This window comes from Phaethon aethereus (assembly GCF_964289735.1).
Source record: "Phaethon aethereus genome assembly, chromosome: 2".
Classification (NCBI taxonomy): domain Eukaryota; kingdom Metazoa; phylum Chordata; class Aves; order Phaethontiformes; family Phaethontidae; genus Phaethon; species Phaethon aethereus.
The window spans coordinates 119,565,904-119,589,849 of NC_138582.1; the positions used below are offsets into that span (position 1 = coordinate 119,565,904).

At 42.2% G+C, this 23,946-nt stretch overlaps 1 protein-coding gene across 2 annotated transcripts in view; it reads right to left on the reverse strand.

Annotated features, from left to right (window-relative positions):
• Positions 1-405: 405 nt before the first annotated feature.
• The window catches only part of STAC (SH3 and cysteine rich domain), a gene marked incomplete at its 3' end in the record, with an annotated part of 73,905 nt that continues 50,364 nt past the window's right edge, over positions 406-23,946 (reverse strand). The window contains exons 5-11 of one of the 2 annotated variants that reach the window (XM_082015131.1): positions 23,697-23,812; positions 19,051-19,132; positions 14,793-14,857; positions 13,811-13,899; positions 9,697-9,748; positions 9,430-9,567; positions 406-504 (exon numbers count right to left, since the gene is read on the reverse strand). In XM_082015131.1, coding sequence (XP_081871257.1) covers positions 406-504; positions 9,430-9,567; positions 9,697-9,748; positions 13,811-13,899; positions 14,793-14,857; positions 19,051-19,132; positions 23,697-23,812 — 641 coding nt within the window. Of the gene's footprint in view, positions 505-9,429; positions 9,568-9,696; positions 9,749-13,810; positions 13,906-14,792; positions 14,858-19,050; positions 19,133-23,696; positions 23,813-23,946 lie in introns of both variants that reach the window. The other variant, XM_082015130.1, reaches the window with a different exon arrangement.

Consider the following 23,946-nt stretch of genomic DNA (forward strand, 5'->3'; position numbering starts at 1 on the left):
AATACACACTTCAAACAAGAAAGCAGTCCAACAGTTTTCTAAGACACAAGAACAGGACATGAATTTAGTCCTTCAGAACAAGCTGTCTGTCTCCAGCAGGGTCGTAACAGCCATCTTGCAGCAGAAATCAGCCCAGACTTTTTTCCTTACCTTATTCTTGTTAGTATCCAAGGACCTCTCATTTCCCTAGTGGTTTCTGACTGTATTTTCATTCAGTCATTCCACTTTTCTTATCTCTTAGTGTTGCTGTGGCAGTCTAAATGTCTTTTTCTTCTTGTAGTTGCAGTTTTCTCACTATTTCCCTGAACATCTGCAAGACAGCCCATCTGGGTTGACACAGTGTGAGATGAGGCAGACAGGCATTGCCAACAAAGGGCTCCTACTGCAGCAAGTGGGCTGTTGAAATCAGATGTTTTCTAAGACATCTATGGGGACAAAGCCTTTCTTCTTCCCGCTGTATACTTTGATAAAGCCATCATGTTCCTTTTCAGAAGTGACACAAATCTGAATGCACAGAAAAGTATGAAAACAATAAACTCTTTGCCATGATCAAGCGACCATTATTCCAGGCTATTTATCAGATGGGTTAGACATCCTGCTAGTTACTTCTGTAAGTAGAACAATCCTTTTCAGACTCTCACTGCTTTGATAAGAAACTCAAACTCATACATTTACAGAATTTCCTTTCCCCCTCCCTTCTTAAAGTGCCACATATACATGAGAGACATTAAAATCATTAAGAACACTGTAGTGGATCAAAGATTTTGAAACTTGAATTACGACTTCAGCCTACTGCAATGATTGTGATTTAGCTGTCTCTGTACGAGAGGATTGGGTATTTCAGACTCATGAGCTCATATCATGAGCTAGCTGGCTCCCTCAACAGTTGGTGGTGAAAAGTAGTCATGATGCCAAGGTGGGTCACTCATAGCAGCTGATCTGAATGTAAGCATATTCTCTTGTGTGTTTAAGGAGCCCAGGTGCTTCTCAGATGGGCAGTGGGTTATGTTTATGTTATTTACTCAGCTCTTGCACCTACAGGTGCCTGTGCCTGTTGCGGATACCAAAGTATTTGATCTGAATCCAGCTCTGCGAGCGTGTTTGCGTTAACACCTACTCCAAACGGTGAAGCCAATATGGTCTTTACAATAGTACAAATATTACATGATGGTAAAGTTTTGCATTTCCTGAAGGCCTTTGTGATCGCAGGTATTTCAATTTTAGGGCCCATCCTGAGGTACTTTTGGTAATGGCTGAGCCATTTGAAAGCCTAGTGGCACAGGTACTTTAGACTGGGCACAAAATAAAGAATTGTTTTCAAACATATGTGCCAAGGAAGTATGCAATCAAAGAAGGTTAAAAAATAGCCGTAAAACTGATGGTCCTATTGAGACCAGCTCACTGATTTCTCATGATGTCAGTGCCAGGTATTTAAAGCCCTCTGTCTGGACTAACACTCACAAAGGCTCTCTGATAAGTATTTGCAGTGTTTAATTACAGTAATTCAGAAGGTATGAAATGAACAAAAATGTTCCTGGCTAAATGAATTTCAGCATGACTGGTATAGATTGTACGGTGGCACCTAAATACGACATCTGAATTCTGGGCCAGCTTGTCCTCCTGTTGTTAAATACATAAAATCTACTAGGAACACTGATGCTGCCAGAGGGAAATGAAAAGTCCTAAGAAGGAGATGAAGCTTCTTAACATTTGCTACCCCCAGTATTTGGAAATGGTCAGGTGCACCTATGTACCTGCAAACAAAGGTTTGGAAGGCAAACGGACTCCTCAATTTTCTTACTTAAGGTACCCACTTAACACTAACTGAACTGGATCCCTGGGGCAGAATGACTGAACACACCAACGGAGCTGACGTGCAATTAACAAACACAAAGTGGTGGTGTTTGGGCTAAATCACACCGACGGCGTGGGAGAGGTTTGGAATTGGTGCCGCTTAGTTTGGGTACTGTTGCAAAAGAGCGAAGCTCATTTGTGTCATGAATTCTTAGCACAGCGGCTGCTCCCTCTCCAGTCGTATCACCAGTCGAAGCAGAGAGGTGCGAAGCACCTGGGCACAGAAAGGTGTTTCTGACTACTGCTAAATGTTGGTCTGCGTCTCTGAGAAAGACTATGAAAACTTTAATAAAGAGAGAAAAAGCCTACAAAGAAGCACCAGACTAAGGACGGCTGAGCATGGCAGAGTACCCAAGGGTAGGAAGGAGCATCTTGGTTGAAACATGCCCCTTCTCGGTTGATCCCTGCTGCTGTGTGGGAAAATAAGCCTTTGCAGCTTCTCTATAAATAGACCTGGCTGGTTAAAAGGAATATCTGATTCCATCACTGTGCTTTCCTCCTATCTAAAGATGTCTGCAAGACCTCTAACTTTTTGCGTGGGCCAAAGAAATGCCCAAAGTAGTCAGATCTCCAGAAGGGACCTCCAGCAGGTCTGCACTGCTCACTAGCCATGCTGCATTTCTTGCTTAACCTCTGGTGCTGTGCAGAACACGTTGCGAGAACAGAGTGCTTTTCCCTGATGTCTTGTACTGTCAGCAGAATGATTTATGGACGAAAGAAAAATACTGAACTTTCTGAACACTGGTTTTCTTTATCTTTGGAGTGAAAAAGGATGGCAGATTTGGCCTTTTTTTAGAGGCATTTTTTGGTTCTGCCGTTGGTTTGAGTGCTCCTTGACATCAGTGGGAGTGCTGTGTTACAGCAATAGCTTTAGATCTTCCCTGGGCACGAGGAGTACAAGGCCTTTCTGTAAGAACTTTTCTCACTCTACATACTAATACATTGATCTGAATTCTCCCAAATTCCAGCTGAAATTCTCTCACACTAATACACTAAGCCTTGCATGTCCTGGCCCCTGGCTGGCAGAGTTTTTTCCCACTCCTTCCAAAGGAAGGGGATGTGTTGGGGGCAGAATGAGCTTGGCCACAATATGCCACACTTTCCTAATCCTGTGTGGCTCAGGAGGTCCCCCAGGGGCTGTGGCAGCTGCTGGAGCTTTGCAAAGCCCTGGAGAAGCTCCAAATTCTGTAGTTTCACAGAAGAGGGAACACTTCACCATCTTTGGCCACTTTTGTCCTCATGCCCTTTTGTGAGTGCTGCCAAGTATTTCACCCATGAGCTGTAGCCTCGGGATTTGGCTCTTGGCTTTCTTAGGTGGGTGTAAATCAGGAGTAACACCAGGTAACATGATGGTATCCAGAGTTTTGGACTCCACCTGATGAATCAGCTGTGGCTGAGGACTAGCCCTGCTGACAGATGGCAAACATGATGGCTGTGAAGGCACAAGGTGCCACAGCTACTATCAGGTGCTCAAGATTTGCTGTACCAAATTGGAAACTGCTTAAAATGGCAGCTACTCAGGCTGAAGTGTTTTGGGGGGAAGGCTGCTGGCCTGACAAAGTAAGTGAGCCAGAGCAGCCGCTCTCCAGTGAATTTGGTAGCAACACAAATGGAGACAAAGAGTTGTGTTTTTTTTCCCTGCACCCTGGCTCAAGAGGTTAGTAGTAGAGTAAGCCACAGGGTAAGAAAACACATCTCAGGCTATTTCTCAGTCATCAAGTGATCTTCAGAAATAGCTGAACGTGGGATTTAATATTATAAAGTCACTTCCCCATTCTTTCATCTCCTTTTGTTTAAAAAAACCCACCCAAAACACTAAAAGCAAACAACTGTTCAGATCATGACTGTTGTCTGAACTTGCCAACATCTGCCCCAAGGATTTTTTATCTGTCAGTCAGCCCTAAGCAGATGGGGAGACAAGCAATTAAGAAATGATCCTTTAAGCTGCCTGGTCGTTAATACTCTCCTGTTCTTCTAAGACGTGTGCTTTGAATTTGGGCTCAAGTGGCAAATTCTCTTTGCCCAGGAGCAACTTTGAACTTGGTCTAATTATCTGCAGCTGTCTTTTGCTTATCTTCTCTCTCCTGTATGTTTAACCCATCTGTCAGCCACAGACTGGTTCTATGGAACAGGCATTTGGTTATGAGGACAGAGCAGTTTCAAGAGCTGCCCTGGAGCTTGCAGACAGTGTCAGGTCAAGAGGTCTGAAAGCTTGTCTTCTGTTTGTCTGTAAGAATGACAGCACAGGGACACTGTGAGTTTCTACATCTGCTGCTGTCCAAGCACTGAAGTTCTTGCCTATATAGCTTTGTGGGTGGAAATGATCAGTAGTTCAGTTTTCATACCCATTCAACCATAGTGCAAATGATGATGACAGGTTTTATATAAGCTGTTTCATTAGCTTTCAGACCAAGAGCACTATCTTGTTTTACCTATGGAACTTATTTAGGGTTTTAAAGATGGCTAAAGATGATGTGGACTGAACTGTATGTATAGTGGGCTGTGCCCATGGCTTGGACTCCTGTGAAACTTGTGTGCCACTCAGTATCTCTGAATGAATGGGGCCACCCATCCCTGTTCAGCAAGACTGATGTCAATGAAAATCAGAGATAGCTAGAAAAAGACCCTTTTTCCCCTCAAGACTAGCTATGAAGTGCAGCAGTTATAGCTGGGGAGCATATGAAGAACTGCAACATCACTTTCTGCACTGGGTTTGTGTTCTGCGTGATTCAGTCTGAAGGCACAAGGCACCGTGATGCAACTGATTTTCCAAGGCAGCTCTTAGAAGCTCAGCTCCTTTTAGATTATCCCAGGATGTAAAATGTGGGGACATAAAGTAATTCCTAGGCAAGGAGATGAAAAGCTGGGTAGCAACAATGCATCCTGATTAATCATAAGAAGACCCAAGCCAGGGGCATCCCCTGGGGCTGGAGACCTGGGCTGCAATCCTGCCTTGTTGCGCCTAACCTCATGGATGTGTTTAAGCCCATTCCCAGGCTCTCTTGGAGCGGCTGGATCAAACCTGCACGTAGCTGCTAATGTACAGGTGCCTAGAAGTCACTCTTTTTGAAATTTGTGACTGGGTGTTGGTGTAGAAGGGAAGTCTGTCCCCTGAGCTGTGGTGCCAAGGGGACAGCAATGACAGCCCTGGTTCAGAGGTTGTGGCCATCACAACAGCAGTGGCCTATTTGCCGTCACCACAGCAGTTGGCTGGGAGACGCTTTCTGTGACAGGGCTAGCTTACATTGATGGCATTTATAAAACACATCTATCGCAAAATAGATCTGTTGCACTGACCTTTATGTAAACTCACAGTGCATACTTGGATGAGGCATTCTGATTGCTAGTCTTGTCACAAATGTCGTGGTTTGGGGTCATTTCTATTGCACAAGATCACTTGTGCAATTTAAAATCAATTGTGTTATTTAATCACAAAAAGCCCAGCTCTAAAGTGGCTTGCATTAGTATGACTGTAGACATCGGAAGAGGCTGCCAGTGAAGGGTGTGAGTAGTTTTTTTTTAAAGAAGTTATTTCCTTTATTTAAGTAAGATATTATAAGAGGAGTAAAACCAGGCATTCAAACAATAGATTATTATGACTTCTTTAAACATAAGCATGACCAAAAATGTTAGAGGCATTTTAAGAGATGTTTTTCCAAACATTGATGATATATTAGATATATCTTTTCAAAATGGTAACTTTTTCTTTTGTGAAAAGTGTTCAAATCAGAGCCTGTAGTCATGCAAAGAAGCATTTGTATAATGTGTGGTAATGAATTTGAGTACGCTAGAGCAGAAGTTACAGGCTGGAGAGAAATTTATATATCTAAGTGATGGTACAATCAATCAGAGTTGGAAATTATGCACTCAGTATTGTGTGTGAAACAGCTTAAAAGAGTGGAAAGCCACAGAAATTGGCTGGTTTTGGTTTCCCTGTTAATAATCTTGCTTTATTGATGTCAGGGTCTAAGTCTGCCTCCCGCCCACAGATTCCTGATTGAGCCCTGTGGTGCCCAGTCATCTTCTGAATTTATTTCAGGACCCACAAATCTGTCAGTGAACCCTAAACTCCAAGATGGTGATGTCTCTGAAGCAGTACACTTTTCCTCCCCCAGGCTGGGTTTCATATTTCATAATGAAATTTTCAAGGGATCCTTTCTGAAGACTAGCTTGTGCTTATTGCTCAAGATGGGTGAGCAAATTGTGTTGTTTTTCTCTCAGTCCTCTCCTTGAGTATTAGGTTTGCCAGGAAGGTTTGCATGAAGCTGAAACTCAAAATGTTATTCTCAGGGCATGAAACTGGCAGGTGATTCCAGAGAAAGACCTCACCCCCTGTGCCCGTGCTTCAAACTTTGAAAATATCTTTGCTTGCCTGAAACGGCTTTTCTTAGCCCGAAATGGCTTTTCTTACCCTGAAATGGCTTTTCTTAAAGTATTCCTGTGGCTTTCTTCCTGTAAATATATTGCCTTTTGCCTTACAAGAATGGACTCTTTGCCTGGGAACATCCATATAAGGCACAAAGGGGATAGAGACGTGCAGTATAAACTGTGGATGGTATCAAGCACTATACTGAAAATTCATATTACTGTCACTAGATAAGTTTTCCTGTTAGCATATCATCCTTGCCTTCATTGTCAGAATGGTTCTGGACTCTTATTAGACCCTGCAGAAACTGACCCAGTGAATTAACAGTATAAAGTGGAGACAATTTGCCATACTGTAGTCACAGGAATTTATTAGACCACTTAATGAGTTTTTCTAGCTAAAGCGAGACTTGACAGGAATTGGTAGTAATGAAAAATCTCCCCTTCTTGCTAATCTGGAGCAAGCCAGTGCTTTGTATGTAGTACATATATTGTGCTCACATCAATCTGGACACCGTGCCAGAGACAGCTAAAATGGCTGGTTATAGCCCACAGAAATCCCCAAACAGAGGGGGAAAAAAAAAAAGAATTCTGCCAAACTTTTCCCAGAAGTCCCATACAGATGACATTTTTTCTTTTTATGCCTTCCTTATTGCACCCATCTCTCTGCTTCACATGGAAAACAAGAGGGAAATGAAGGACAGAAAATCAGAGAAACAGCTGAAGAAAGAAGACAGACATTTGACTTTGGAAATATAAAATAAAATTTTAAAGTAAAAAATTCCCAATAACAATTAAAACGTTTTTCACAATAAGAGTTGTTCGACAATGAAGGCAAAGCTGTTTTGCTAAAAATAAAATAAAATTATGCCATTCAGGCAGTGATCTCCATGGCAGGCACACGGCCTGCAGGCTGGGTTCAGGGGACAGTCCTTGTGCTCCTGTCCCTGTGCTGCTGCTACATGCTGGCCCTGTGCAGGCTGCCAGCTCTCACTGGGGGCTATTATCGGGAGCTCAAACCCTGTTTGGGGAGACAGGGAGAAACAGATCAGTGTCCGTGGCCTCACTGTGACTGTTCCACCTGGAAATTGCTCAAAATGGCCTTGAAGTTACTTCAACGTCCCCTTTTTGTGTAATTTGTGCGAGGCTGGAGCGGGATCTGTTGGCTCCACTCCCTTCCTCGCCCTTCTCTGCATTCCTGTATTTGTTTGTTCAGTCTGATCTCTGCTCCCTGTTTTACAGAAAATATTTATATCCTCCTCTGAAGCCTCTCCCATGAGGAGTGAGGACTGCATTCACATTCAGCCTCAGCATCTGCGCAAGTTTGAGATGGGGTGAATAAGTTTGCTAAAAAAAGAGGAAGTAGCAGACAGACAGGATGGATTCATCCCTTTCTGTACCTCCTGCCCTACCAGAGGCGATGACGAGCTCGTGACTGCAAGCTGCCCTGTGAGCCTGTTATGAAATAGGGACAATAGGAAGTCCTGGTGTTTAGATGAAGCTGCCAAACCTGCCCACTTGGAAACTGTGGTTTTGTGAGAGAAGAAACCGGGCCGTCACTGTTTGCAGCAGCAACCACACTATCAGAGAGGATCCGGTATGCCCATTGACGAGAAGGGACTCGGACCTTGACCATTCCCTCATGCTGGCACGCCATGTTCCCACGCTACCACTTACCCAAGCTTTGCCCCTGTGCATTGCTTATAGTAGAGCACAAAGGTGCAAAAACCTCTCTTTCTGCTTTGCTTTGATAATCTTTTTCCCTCTGTGTGCACATATGTAAACAATCAAAAGAGGTGCTGGGTAGAATAAAATTAACCACCTTCTCTCTTTCTAGCAGCTTCAGGGCTGCCCGATGTACTATGTGCATAGGGGCTGTTAAAATCTATTCAGGTTACTGTATTGCCATGCCTTCTTTTAAAAAGCTGTGCATACCCAAGGACTGTTAGCAGTTGCATGTTTTGCTATGCTGCAGGCAGCAAAGGTACAAGTTAACCTTATCCACCAGTGAAGTGTTACAGAAGTTCTGTGTGGAAAAACCTATGGCCCCGAAGACCACCCTGATGCTGACTTCTCCTCTACTTTATTAAAATCAGTGGCTGTCCAGGCACTGTAAGGCAAACAATTCCTGGTGATGTGACATCAGTTGCCAAAGAAAAAGAAATACCTAATGAGGTGGAAGAACATTAGGCGTCACAAGATGCAATGAGAAAAATCTAGCTTTCTATTTCATGCAGGTGTCGGAGAACCCAGGCTGTGTGTCGCTCTTAGTCAGCCATCCTCCTGTTTATGTGAGCTTATGCCGCAAACCCCACCGTCCCTTAATGTAGGTTTTGAGCCCTATCGTTCTCTCACTTTACCTCAACAAGCCAAAATACCACACTGGTATTATTTATGCCCCAGAATCATCAGACTGATGTATTAAATGTCTGGTAAAAATTTAAAATCACATTTAAATTCAGATCATAGACACACCCCATAATGGCAGCCATGGCTTTCGCCTTGTGAACCCACCTGAATGACGCAAAGCAGAAGGAGCTGCTGAGCGTACACAGGGGGACTGTGAGAGTACACAATGGACTCACTGTACGTGGTGTACTTGAACTCACAGCAGCACTTCTAGTTTAGAATAGATTACAGCCTGTAGAGAGGGTGTGTAAGTGGTGACACAAGCATTTAATGATTAAAGATACTTTGCAACTGGTGAATAAGAGTTAAACTTAAGATTTACGGGTTGGTTTGGTGCTGTCTCAACTCTGTTCCTGCAGAAGCCAAAACAATGATCTGTGTTTGGATCTTTAGGTAAGGTAAGGTCTGGGGAGGGAGCCACTGTCTTTTATTAGATTATCTCTAACAGTGAGGAGAAAACCAGTCCATTTTTCAGGCACACAAGGTCTACCACTAAGAATGTGTGTTCGTCAAGCTGTCCCTCTGAAGTCAGTAAGAGAGTGCATAATATGTAAATTATCTTTATGAACATCTGTGAGACTGAAAATTTAGGCTATGTTAGGCAGGGGGTATGCATTTGTACAAGACCAACACTGCTCTTAACTGGCTACTAGACACTATTACCATACAGATAATAAAAGTTGTAGCAAAATTGCAGTGAACAACATCTGCCTGTGCTCATCTTGCACAACTTTTCCTCCAGTCATTGACCAGACTGCCGGGCACTTAGGTCCGGTGGGGATCTGGCACAGGGGAACTTACCTGGTTCTCTTTCAGAGTTATCTGTCCCTGTTCCTTGCAACCGATGAATGTCCTGATACACCTGTAAATCTTCTCATCGTGTTGCACTCTTTGAACGAAGTTAGCAGGAAAAAATCCAGTTCTGTCGTCAATCTTCCCCTGTGGAGAAAACATATTGATGGAAGAAAGTCATTAACACTAGTAGCTTTAATACAAGTTCAGTATTGAAAATAACTTATTTTTCCCTTTGGAAAGAAAACAGATAGATATAAAATAATTAGCACATACCTTCCACCAGTCTTCATTGGAGTCTTCCAGAAGAGTGATCATATCCCCTGGCCTGTCGTTAGAAGAGGAAAAGTAGATTAAAATGACTCTTAATTATTACGCTGCATCAGCTTCCACAATTACCTTCTAATAGGAAGGTGGTCCTTCCTTGGTCATTTTGTCTGAGCATGCACTGTCGGTAGACTCAATAAGGCAGCACAGTTTTCTTAAATCATACTCAGTAATGTAGAAAGAAAGTCTCTGTATATTTGGGTTAGATCTTTATTTTGAGACAACATCTGTGAACTGGGTTTTTTTGCTTCCTGTTTAATAAGAAACTGTTTAAAATACGGTACCTATTTGTTACAGGCATTATCTTGTTACTTCAAGACATTTCACATTGTTGGGACACACCACTTTATCATCTGTGTTTTCAAGCTGTGATTGCAGAAAGAAGGCAGCAGGAAAATAGTTCTATTTAACTGACAAAGGCAATTAGTCAGCAGGGATATAATTCTGCCCAGGAATGTTGTTTTTTTTTATTTGAATGGGACATATTTACCTTTATAATGTGTGGTGCAGGGTTGTAATTGCTAAGTATCAGCATCCAGCTGACTAGTTCCAAAGCAGAGCTAGGAGAATAATTTGGCTGGAAATGCTAATAGCAAAATGTGCTGAGCTGATTTTATACAGGTAGTTGAACAGTTATTTGACCTCCTTACCCCCATTGGTGGCACTTCATCAAAGTTATTATGTAATTATAATAGTGTTGCATTGTAGAAAGTAAGTGGCAGCCCATTTCCAAACGGATTAACCTCAGAAAACTCTGTCTGCTTGATAAGAGGCATTTCTTTCATCTGAATAAAATGAATCACAGAATACCAGGTTGGAAGGGACCTCAAAGATCATCTGGTCCAACCTTTCTTGGAAAAATCATGGTCTAGACAAGATGGCGCAGCACCCTGTCCAGCTGAATCTTAAAGGTGTCCAATGTTGGGGAATCCATCACTTCCCTGGGGAGATTATTCCAATGGCTGATGGTGAAAAATTTTCCTCAACGGTTGACCCCTAATTATTCAGCTTTCCTTGCATTCCCTGTTAGGCTCACTGGATTGCTGAGGTATCAGCACAAGTGCTTGCAAATGCATCTGGAGCATGCGATGAATAAGAGGTCCAAATTAATGGGCTCTGTCAGAGCATGCATAGAAGGTGCGGACCTGTCCTGGAGGTCGGGGTGGCGGTGGGCCTCTGTGGTCCACTTGCCCAGTGGTTATCATTGCTGCTGACAACGGGAGAAACAAGCATTTAGTCTTCTAACACTGCGCGATCTGAACCAGTTTTCCAGCTTTCACAGACAGGCGCTATCAATAGGACATCAGGGTAGGTTTTTCCCCGAGCCCTCCTCAGGAAGCTGTTTTAATGTGTTTGGAATAATTAAATGTGCTGAGGTGAGAAAGGAAGCTAGAGAAAAAGGACAACTTAGTATCCCAGTGGTAAAAGATTTCTTCTATGGGACAGAACATCTGAGTCCCTTATTCTAGTTAATATTTAATATAAAAGACTTAAAGAGTTTTTGTGGGAGCCGACCTTGCCACTTCAGAGTGAATAGGCTGTAACACCATTGGAGCCCTTACACTGCAAGGAAGAACACTTCCAAAAAGAAGGGTTTAGAGAGACCCATCCTCCAAATACCCTTCAGCCTGCTGGTCAGAAAAATAACTTAGAAAATGTAAATTTATTTGGCTGTCAAAGAAAGATGGCAACTGAACCTAAAGTCTCTCCATGTCAGTGGTCTGAGCACTGACATTTTTAGATGCAAGACCTGCAGATTTTGCTTTTTGATATGTTTTAGCACACGACTAACGTAGATGTCTCTAATCTCTGAAAAGGATTCAGAAATAGAAGTCCCAGCTGGACCTGTGTTACTTTTGCTGCCTAGACTTAGGCTGCTAATCCCTGAAAATGGGCAACCTGCTCGGTGTTTACCAGTTTACTACTGGTTGAAATCACTCTCAGGTCTCATCTTTTTTCTTCCGTAAATCACAACTCTGGATAAGTTGTCTGCTCTATATCAGTGCTCTAGATTTCAGTAGGTGGCAAGATAGGCACTCATGAGCCCTGAAGTGTCCAGGCAACCACTGATGATCATTGTAGGTCCCTTCCAACTATTTTACTTCTATTCTATTCTATTCTATTCTATTCTATTCTATTCTATTCTATTCTATTCTATTCTATTCTATTCTATCCTATCCTACTCTACTCTACTCTACTCTACTCTACTCTACTCTACTCTACTCTACTCCTATTCTATTGTTTGCTCTTGCTATTGCTACTGCTATTGAGTGCAGTGTCTGAAATCTGGGGTTGCTTGTGTCCAGGACTCTCTACTTACTTATTGTAAAATAAGGCCATGTCTTAGAATCAGCATATTAGTGGAATGTCCTACTTATGCCAGAGCTTTGGAAAATCTGACTGGCTGCTCCTGCAGTTGAGGAACAAATCAAGGTTGTGGCAAGTACTAATTGCTGCTGAAATCAGGGCTGGCACCTCTCTGCTGCAGTAATCTGCCACCCATTGCAGACCCTCAGAGGTGAGCTGAGGTCTCCAGAAATCTCCCTTAACAATTCTTCCCAGCTTAGCTCTTTTCCCTGCTACTTGCCTTCATTATGTTAGGGCTGATCAGTGTCCAGCTGGTCCCTGACTTGGGTTCCCAGGACAGTGCTTGTCAGTCTTGACAACATTTCTATGCTGAATTCATCTCCAGCAACTCAGCTATGTTAAGTGAAAATTCATGCAGCTGAGCTGAATCCTGCCTGGCTCTGCAGTGACCAAACAGCATTACTAGCTGCTTGGCATCCCATAAGAAACAGTGTTATTCAGTGTATTACTGAATTTCTGGCCATGGGACAAACAACGCTGCTGCAGCTGAATAACACTAGTCTAAAACTTGGCTGGTGTCTCTGGAAAAAGCCTGTTAGTCACGACAGTCCAGGTTGCAGACCACAGGTTGCTTTTTCCTCTAATATGAGGAACAGGAGAACTGTGAAGAATGATGTGCTTTCTGGATTGTTACGTCTTGATGAGAATGATAGTCCAGTGCAGGCTTGTCTGAGCAATGCTCCTCTTCGTGAATCAAATGCGCAAGCTGGAATACACCTCTAAAGGAGCAGGATGCAATGTGGAATCCCTCAAGCAGAGTAGCTGGCAAGTTGCACTAAAGGTCACCATAGCCTGTGGTTATTTTCTGAAGAGCTGACATTCCTAAAATAATGATTAGGAAATGCCAGCAAAGCAGAATGATAGGGATGCTTCTAATTTCTGCCTTACATCCCACTCATCAGTTCCAGAGCAATGAGAAGGCACAGCTGGGAACAGGAAAAAGGCTTTCAGTGAAGGAGGTGCTGATGAGAGGGGCATTTCTCTGGCAATTCCCTAAATCCTGTGGCATGTGCATGATTGTTTTGATGTAGGGGATGCCTTGAAGAGAGTTGACACATTTCATGACAAGAGCTCTAGCAAGAACATGCAAAATGTGAGTAGCATGAATCAAACTAATTGCACTAAAATAAAAGATGTTCTTTCACTTCAGTGGGCTTGAATTAGACCTTGCAGTGCTAGCAACTGATGCAGAATTGAGGAAGGAAGTGTTAAAAATTATAATCAACAAGGTTATTTTGCAAAGATCAGAATACACCTTTCTCACGTGAAAACACTGCCATCCAGCAGCTGGACATTGTTCTCTTTTCTCAGACATAATCTGAATGTGAGGGAAAAATCAAACAGGACTGGTAGAATGTTTAGCATTAACATAAGAGCTGGTGACAAATTCCTAGTTGCACACTTCTGGCTGAAAAAACAAAGCAACCGAAAACTGAATATTTTCTACTTGAAAGCCATCTTGCTCCTAAAGTGACATAAGTGTTTTTGAAACTTTTTATCTATGGTGTCCTTCCCCAAAAAGTTGGTCACCAGCTTTTTATCTATAAGAATATCTTTGTATCTGCAAGTGGATACCTCTATAAAAATGTTTAGTACAAATGCCAGAATGAACCTTCCCTCCCTTGAAGTCATATACAGCCGTATAAGCCTCAGTTCACATGGGTCAAATCAACTAATAAATACTTTTGGGCTTTACCTCATCTCCAAGTCTTCATTTTCTTGTGGTACAAATTTGTACAAGGCAACATAGGTGTTCATTTGCAATGTGCTTTTATAAAATGGTCCCTTTAAGAAAAAAGAGAAAAAGAAAATGTAAGTATCTATCTGAGCTGTACAGGAATTCAGTTCATTGTTAGAGACTGAGGAACCAGTGCCTGATCTTCCAAGAAATGAGCCAGAATCATCTCACTGCTTTCACACCTTGGAGGACTATGGCCCAGATACACTGCGAGCCATTAAGGCAGTAACCATCTTAATTTAGAAATAAGATTCTTTGAACCCCAAGATCAAATTCCAGACTTCCAAAGAACACCAGCAGAAATCTGCACAAGTTGGTCTTTTGGGTGAGATCTGAAAAATGAGTCAGCCTTTTGCTTTCTGTTAATGTACGACTCTTATGAGCCCAGTAGTATATTATTGGCTTTATGTAAGGTGTCTATTATACAGTCCTTGTTATGGATGGAGCTAGAGTTGTGCAGTGCACAGGTCAAAAAACAGGGTGGGAAAATCACTTTCTTAAACAGAAAGCTGCTTGCACTGGGCTTCCCACAGAGAAGACTGTCTGGTCTCTCTCTTCCCTTTCTCCACTGGTAATCTGGAGGAAAAAAAAACACTTAACCCCCAAGTAATTTTCCAAATGAAATCTGTGATTTTTACATTACTGCAGTTCTATTGCAATGATATGGCCTGCCCACTGGATCTTTTGTGTTCACAATATCAATCTCTAATAAACAGAAAAGCATAAAAGGGACCATGATGGGTAAATTAAAGAGCCATCCAGTCCTGTATATTGCTTCTAACAGTGGTCCAGAAATGGTATAAGAATACGACTGTCAGATATCGATGCTTCTCCAGATTAATGCCCCAACAGACCTACAAGGTCCTCAGTTATCCATAAAAACAAGCCTTTTATATGACTTCGCATTCCCATTGCATTCTCACTAAATTTATGCCCATACCGGGGAATGTATACTTTTTGGTTCTTCTCCAAAGTGTTCTGTTCCATTTTCGGAGTATGTAAACACTGAAATAAAGCAAACACATGACGTTTTAGGAGTTGTTTATGACTCTTCACCTCAACGGGATCACCTTTATTTTGTTAATCTCTTCCCTTTCCTCTACTTTCTTTGATCTATTGTGCTCTCCTCTGAAGCCTTCTACACCTCCAACAAAACCATGTATACCACTGGCACATGGCATAAAACAATCTGCCCTGAAGAATTTACAATCATAACAGATAAACCATATTGATCAGATGAATATACACAAGTACAGCACCGGGAATAGAAGGTAGGTCCCCTAATTGCACTACTATTTAAAGTCCAGCAGCCTTTTCCTCACACTGAATGCTGTATTTTCATGTTTAGGACGAAGAGTTTTTCCATTTAAAAGCGCCTGCAAAAGCTGATGACCACATATGAGCAATATTGCCGGAAGTTTGTATGCAAAACCCCTTCTTCCCCCTCTTTGACCCTCTATCTCTAAACGTTTGACAGCATTCTTTGATCTCTCTCCCCAGTAGTCCCTGCCTGGGGGCACTGGATATGCTGTCCCTCTCTGATTTTATAGGAGGTACCTGAATTGCTTTCAAATAGGGATGGGCTATCTGAGACACGGGCCTGTATGTGTGAAAATCTGCTTCCAAGTTACTAAATCAGAAACTCACAGAATAAGACAATGGTCACAGCACCTAACGTACCTGATATCTAATCAGTTACCCTCTACTGTAATTTCTTCATGAGCTGACTGATGCCTGTCCTTGGTTATCTATCTCCCTAGAAAAATCACAGTGGCTTTATTACATTGACTAAATTCGCCCTTCACATTTTAAAAATTGCCTGGTGTTTCTTGCTTCTGTATAAAGTCTGAACATGATTTTAATAGCTGAAGTCTTTGAGTAGCTAGAACCATCAGCATCTTCTCCCACCATTTATCTCCGCAGGTGTTTTGAGCAGAAGATGGATTTCGTAGTCTCTAGCAATTTGGAAATCTCCAGAATGGTAATAAGTAGCAGGTTGATTGAGTGCATTTTCTTTTTGTTTCTCTGTGATAGTTAATGTGTTCAGGGGAGTTAAGGTGCCAGGGAACACCAAACTGCTGAATTTCTTTCCTCCTTTGCTCTTTTACTTGCTCACCTTTTCTCCCATTAACACATATTTCTGTGGCTATTCTACATTGTAAATGACAATGAAACAAAGAGTCCTTAAAGAAGTTTTATGAGTGAAATAGTAGAGTAGTTGAGAGTAGAGAGTTGTACTTAGACATTGAAAAAATGTAGTGTTCTTATAACAGAGGAAAGAGAGCTAAAATGGGAGCCACAGCATGCATGAGAAAGATTTTGTAGAGTGACACGCATCCACGAGCACACACAAGCCCATGTTCTCTGATAAAACGTAAGACAATAATTTTATAGTCATCAAGTCCAATGCGTGAATGTGAAAACAGCATGTGAGCTGACGCCTGCAGCATTTAACCTGAAAATGCCCCAAGTTGTATCCAGGTGGTCTGACTGCGGCTGACCTGAGGGCCTCGCCGTGCTTCTCACCAAGTCCTGCTGTAGAAGCACTCTGACCCTGCAAACTCTCATGGGTACCAGAGGGAAACCCTTAAAAATAAAATTAATTTCCTGGACCTTCTAGCATAGGGGTATATGTATACCTGGCATCTGTATAAAGGGATGTAAATGCTGCTGTTACAATGTGGCTGTGTTTACGTCCTACTGAAATTACTATGCTTTGTTTTTTGTGTCCAGAGCAAAAGGAGTTGGGGAGGCAAGTAGAAAAAGGTCTGGTGAATAATGAGTTGGGCAACCAGCAGCATTTTGGACTTGCAGAAAGTCATTCACCAGATGAAGCGGCAGCATTTCAGCAGCACGTTTGGAGTAATTTCTGCTTGGGGACAAAAAATAAAGGCGAGTTACTAAAGTACGGCCTGGCAAGCTGTGGAGGTGGGGAGGGAGCTGGACTGTATCCTTCTGTTAGCTCAGAAGAGCTCACCACACCTGGGTTTGCAGGGAGGACATCCCATATTTTGCTCGAGGGGGAAGTGCTCGAATATCTATTGATAACAGGCTCATACATGTCACTTAAAGTACATTTTGGCTTGCGGGACTTCTGTTACGGATGGCAATTCACTGCGGTGAAGGAGTATAACTGGCTCAGAGGAGGCTGAAGGGCTGGAAATTAGGTATGCCGTCTTACAGGTGTAAGCTAGGAAGCTTGCCAGGGCCTGAATGAAAGCATCTTCCCTCGAAGTTGTCGTAGGAGTCTACAAGAGCGATTACAGGGCCGCATATGTCCTCGGTCCGTTCACCCTTCTGCAGGCTGTGTCTTTTCTGCTGTTTCCCTTTGAGCAAAGAGTCTCACATGTACATTTGCCTAAAACCTGATTTGCAGAAGACAGTTTTTTAATGAGAAAAAAAAAAAAAAACCCAACTGGAATGGACCTGATTCATCAAGGCATTAAAGTGGAACTGCCTGCTAAAGAGGTAGCGGACAACTGAGGAAAAAGGAGTGGTGAATCACTCTGTAACAACATTTTGAATTTACTTTGATAAATTTTTAATCTCTGTTTAGCTCATGGTCTCTGGATATTACTAGGAGGCACTTGAATCTGAAGGCCATAGAGGTATGTAGTTCACGTCTCCACACAACAGAAATCCATCTATTTTCATATTTGTTTGCCCTAACAGCAGCAGCTAAAAAAACCCCAAAAAAGCAGGGATTTTTACAGTCTGAAAAGGATTTTACCATTTCCATAGCTTGTACAAACAGTGCGGGCAGTTTATTAAAAATCTACCAAGGGGAAATTTTTGGAGTGACTGATGCATAATTTATACCCCGAGCCTCTGAAGGATGGATTGCAAAAAGCCAGTGCTGATCAAAGGAATCGTTAATGTGCCGCGGAGGTTATTTGGAGGTTTGACACATGCTGAGTTTTTAAACTAATCTCTTTGAGTAACTTCCTTGAATGCCTCTCAGTGCATTCAGTGAATGCAGAACTCAGAGAAAAAAGTTTCTTTGGGTTTCAGAAATGAAGCTACGGATTGACAATGAAATAAAAATTTATCTGAAAACTCAAACAGGGCCAAATTAATCTCAGGTGGGCAGGATTAAAGAATGTGAAGCAGACTGAACTCTCTATCTTTAACCAGGTCAGGTCAACTTGCACTTGCAAGACAGAAAATCTAAAAAAAAAGTCAGGAGAAAGCAGATAACACGGATGGGGTGTTCACAAAGCGAGAGGGAGGAAATGACTCATCAGAGTCAGGAGAAGTGATAGGACCAGGAGGGGAGGAAAGGAATAAGGAGGTGGCATAAAATGGGAAGGGACAGCTGAAGCTGGCATTTCACCTACATGAATTGCTAGCAGTACGTAAGGAGCACGGGGGGTCTAACAGAAAAAAACTATGCTCACTGTGATTTATTTCTGTAGCGTACATCTCATGTGAGATTCAGGAAAGCAACCTTCAGGTGCTGTTAGAGAAGCTGCTCTGGTGGTTTGGGCCTGAAGTTTTGCTTAGTGCTCCAAAACCTTTTGTACTTATTGCTTCCCTCACCATGACTGAATTCAAGAATAGGGTCACGAACACCATCCCTCAGTGGCTGAGATTTCATTACTAAGCTCTCGAAGGGTATGATGGTCCCTAAATCCCATCATACCAATGCTGTAAAAACATTACTCTTGTACTGCAAAGCAGACAAAGGAATTGGGCTGTTAATATTACTGGGCACATGCTATCGTTGTACTGAGAAGGTGCCATTATAATCAGGATTCATTATGTTGGATATTTTACAGACACATGGATATTATATGATTCGTTTGCTGTCCCAAAGAGGTTATGGTATATAGAGACACATAGACAAGTCAAACATGTGGAAGAGAAAGGAGGTATTATTTTTGTTCCATTTTGCCAATGTGGAACTGAAGCACGTTAAGTGATTAGCCTACGGTCATGTTCATGAAGTGGAGGAGATAGGGAATGGAGCTGAACTTTGTCCAACGTCAGGTCTGGACACAACAAATTAAGAAAACTGGTGGCTTGAATTTCATCTGAATGGCAAAAAACATTCCCCAACTACATGTCCCACTCACCTCCCGCTTTGAAAACCAGAATGCTGCTAAAACATGGACATGCCATAAAAAAATGGCTGAAATAATTAGGTTGTACACAGGCCTATACATCTGAAGATGCTATCCTGGCCTAGCAGCACTCACCGCTGTTGCTGCGTTTCCTGCTTATGTCAAGGGTGCTTGCAGAGCTATCGCCTTCCTCAGGAACTTCTGCCAGGTCAGCTGTCTGCAGGGACAGAAAGAGCAAATGAGATGGGATAAGCCAGAAAAAGTGAGTGATGAGGTGAAATAAGACCATACAAGAGCCTTTGGGAAATGTGGTACTTGGGTGCTATACAGAGCAGAGCAAGTCAGCCTAATGGGATTGCAGAAGACATGGTATCTGGTGATGCACAACAAATACCTACTTCACAGGGAGCACTGAAATCCCAGAAAGAACTCCAGACCAAGTTTCCAGTCTGGAGTACAAAAGATTTCTGCAGTATAAAGTGAAGTGAAAGTTAAGGAACAAAGGATTATGTTAAACAATGTGGTTCTCTCTATAAAAGAGAAGGGACTTGGGGGAATTTGTAGATCCTGCAGGTACACTAAATGCTGTCTACCAAGGAGACTGGACATTAATTGAAACTATTGACTATTAATTTATTAACCCTGAATACATTATTCAGTGAAATAACTGTAATGTAAGGGTGATTTTAATTCTGTTAACATGCTATTGAAAAAGGAGCTGGAGTGTGATAGAGTTGGTGAAGTCAGTCTTTAAATATCTGCCCTCACTTTTTTTTTGAACAGTCATCTGGCTTGTATGGTTGAGGAAAAATGAAACCCAAATGTTGTTGTTGTTAGAATTACTATTATTTCTTATTTGTACCATATTAATGTCAATCATGATTAGGGACCCATTGTTCTAGGGTGTAGGAAACGTAGGATGACATAATCTCAAGCCTCAGAAGTATAGTCTGCATAAAGCACCAGATGCCTTGGTTGGGTAGTCAGCTTCTCCATGTATAGCCTGACAGGAACCAGGAGCTGCTCCAAACAACTCTGTCCAAATCTGACCTTATAGAACTTCAGTTTCTGAACTCTCCACACCTGACTTCTTTTGGGTGAAACATCTTTGATAACCATAAACACTGAACTTGAGCCAAGCGCTCTCTCTAGTCTGAAAAACTGTAAATCCTTATATGCTCCTAAGCTTTATTTATTTCTTGTTAACAGGATTTTAAGACATGTAGAAGGATTTCACTTCATTATTCCATGACACACTAGAACTATGCTGTACACGTATCTCTGTCCATTGCTTTGCAGACCTTTGCCTGCATTACAGGAAGAAAAGCCAAAGAAAGAACATTCACTGCTTTTGTTCAGGGAGCACAAAATCTGAATTTCTTTATAGATTTTTATATGGTTTTTGCTTTTCGTAGTGTTGACAACAAAGCTTTTTTTAGAAAGTACTTTACTTTAACAATTTTATTTCCCCTATCTATTACTTTCCTAGCTACTTCTCCATCCAAGGATACTAATGAACAAAGAGGTTAAAAGTAGATTTATGCCACAGATATCTTGTAGTTATCTTGTTTCCCTTGCTATTTTAAGAGTCTTCTACTTTACTGCTCTGTTCTGCCTTGTTTTTAGACTCGGCGTTTTGCAGCAGGTCATGCTGGTCTTGCATCTTGCACAAATGGGTCACCCCTGGATGAGAAGGTACTGCGATACCAATGCTAAAATGGAGTCAGTGGAGAGCATATCTAGGGATTTCTAGTTGCTGGGAGGAGAAGGGAAAGACTGGCTCGGTTGAAATAGTAAGTTGCAGCTATTTTTCAGCTCATTGCTACAGCATGTTACACAGTCTTCATAGACCAGCTTCTTAATTGCTGATTAGCTTCGTATTTTATTGGGTCTGCATTTATGACACTGCATATGGGATATGCAGTGACTGTCTCTTCAGTATACACCTCATCCAAAACCTCCTGAAGTAACATCAGTTACCTTTAATGATTTTTCAGTCAAGAGCTATATGACAAATGGTCTGATAGAAATGACAGAGGTACAAAGCTACTTTTGAGAGGAGCTGATCCACGAAAATCTAACAAGAACTGGAATCACATTTACATCACCACAAGTGACTTTCTGTATAAATGTGGGTTGCAGAAGCACATTTTTGAAGGAAGCAGTAGGTAGTAAATCTGGAGCATATGGCCACTTTCTTTTATGGGAAATGCAGAATCTGGGCTGAAAAATCACAGTGGGTGTGTCCATACTGCTCAGTCATATTAAAAATACCTTGGCTAGTTCAGAGCAAGACGGTTATCTCTACTCTGCCCAGAGACATGAACTGCAGTCCTGAAAGCTTTATGGCTGTACAGACAGGGCACAGCTCCTAGGCTAGTTGCCTTTTCTTTTAATTGCCTTCAGCAGAAGCAGCTATGCTGCTCTGACCCAGAGCAAACCCTTTGACAGTTTGGACACCATCTGTGAGGTGAAGTAGGATCCCAGGTGTTACCATGTCTCTGGTGGCCCTGGTTTGGTGACATGGCAGAACTTTGAAGCACTTCCCAGCTCCCAGGGCTGGGGCGCAGCCCAGCTGCAAAGCCCCAGCGCTGCTGCGAGCCTCACAGCTGCGTTGGTGCTTCTGCTTTGAGAGGAGCAGGGCAGCACAGAAGTGAGGACCACTGGGGAAAGGTCTTAATCCCTATGTGTTACTATCTTAACATGTACGGCTAGCTCACGTGCTCTGATGCATTTTCACCTGGGCTCTAAGGGCTCTGTATCATGTCCCTGCTCTGGTCGCTGGTCAGTGTCTGCTCTAGTTGTAAAACTCCATGGCCCCATCATTTGGATCAGGATTGTGTTTGCCCCTGGTTTTTATCCTTGTCTCAATCCACAAGCTTGCACTGGCAGAAGTTATGGTTTCACATGTCTGTTTATTCAGTTCTGTAGTGTTTTCTATTTTCTGCATGCTGACACCTGTTATATTCTCTCTCAGCCTCAATACCCTGGAGAAATTCCCATAATGAACTTGCTTTCCTCATTGTACACCCACACCCCAACTAGTTATGATCAACTCCCTAGGGCAAGCTGACACAGCATTCGTGATTTCTACACTTGAGTTGTCATTCATAATTCAACATAATGCTTTATTGATTTAGAAAGCAATAATTACATTTGTAGAACTTCTGTTTCAAAGTAAATTAAATAACTGAAAGAAAGAACCGTAATCACGATGCGACAGGTGGTAGAGTCACTTTAGGTTTTAAAAAAGAGTGGAAATTACTGAATTCCTTTTAAGATACAAACAAGGGTGGATAGAGAACATGTCTTTTAATAACGCCCTTGCAGATTTCACTTAGTTCTTGTTTAAACTTGTCTGTCCTCTTTCCCACCTGACACAAATGGACATCTGTTTAGAGGCCACCTATACCACCTGAGGTTACAGTTCAGCCTTGTGAGTCAGCATACATTTAAGTGTCAAGGAAATGTTGTACCAAACATAAACAGATCTTAGCACCATTTTAAATTAAACATGTAAGTGTTTGCTCCGAGGTCTGGAGACCGACTCTCATCATGTCTCTGTGCCTGGTGATTTGTATTCTGAGGTGGGTGTGGAAGAGGTTGTCAGATAATGTGGGTCTGCTTTTTAGACATGACAATCAGCTTTAGCCTCCAGTGTATTCAGGTGTGACATTTTTGGTTTGTTTTTTTGTTTTTTGGCAGGGGAGTTGGGAGGATCTCTTGGGAAAAAAAGAGAGCCCCAAGCACAGGCTTAAGTGCCTGTTTATGAGAGGTGAGAGGGTATGAAATGTTGTTTCAACACTATGAATGAGGTCCTGATCTTATGGGTCCCAATACTGTTGAAAGAATAATTTCTGTAAGGAAGAAACTGGTATTGTTGAGCTAGGTGTGGATTTAGCAAAGGCAGGGCTAAGGGAACTAGCATTGTCTTCCTTCTCCATCTCTTCTGCCATGGTCCTGAGGAAAGTGACTTTTATGAAAGGAGAGAGTGAATGACAAGGATTAACATGAAGGTGAAAATCTCCCTGTCTGGATACAACAAGCTGAAAACACCTGCCTTTATTTGGGTTTTGGTGAGAGGAGCCCAAAACTGTGATGCCACCCTCCTGAGTCTACACTGGGCAAAGGTGGAAGTTCCAGTCCAGTAGCAGTAGCAGTGGCTTAATTTTGGCTGGGTTTGTACTGTGGAGCTTGCTGCCCAGAAAAGTGGTAGATGCCCCATTCCTGGAAACTTTCAAGGTCAGGTTGGACCGTAATCTGAGCAACCTCATCTAGTTGAAGATGTCCCCGCTCATTGCAGAGGGGTTGGACTAGATGACCCGTAAAGGTCCCTTCCACCCCAAACTATTCTATGATTCTATGAAATCCAGGCTCTGAGGACTCCAACCCATTGCTATCACTTGTATGAAGGCTAAATGTCCACCACTACCAACAGACAGGAAGCATTTACTCCAGCATGACAGTTAAATATCTCTGTTCCAATTTTACACAGATATGCAAAATCAAAAGAATATATTTTCCTTTTCCAATCTGATAACAGAAGATTATTAATTTAATTTTTATTTTTCTCTTTTTCTCAAGAGTCGTCTAAAAGATACTTAAAACCCAAATTTGCAAAAATAATGTGTCTTCTGGTCTCATTTTGGAAGGTGGGAGTGATTTTTTTTTTTTTTTACAGTTTGAAATACAGGCTTTGTGAACTCTGATACAAGCTCCTGTGAATTAATATCCATTGCTCCTCCACAAAGAAAAATGGAAGAAAGATGTGGGATACTTACAGAGTTTCTGTTGGGAGATTCAGACCCACTTCCAGAACTGCCCTTTTTGGTTTTCTGAGCTAAGGAAGTCCCAAACCGGAGAGTTTCATACACAGGGTCAACCTTATTTCCACAGGCTGCAATAGAAGGAGAAAAACATGCATCAATCCCTTGAAGATATTTCTGGTCATGTTTCTGCTCCACTTGAAGAAGCACCTGCCTCTACCAACGTTTTGAGGTGTATGCTTAGAAACATGAATTGAGAGACTAT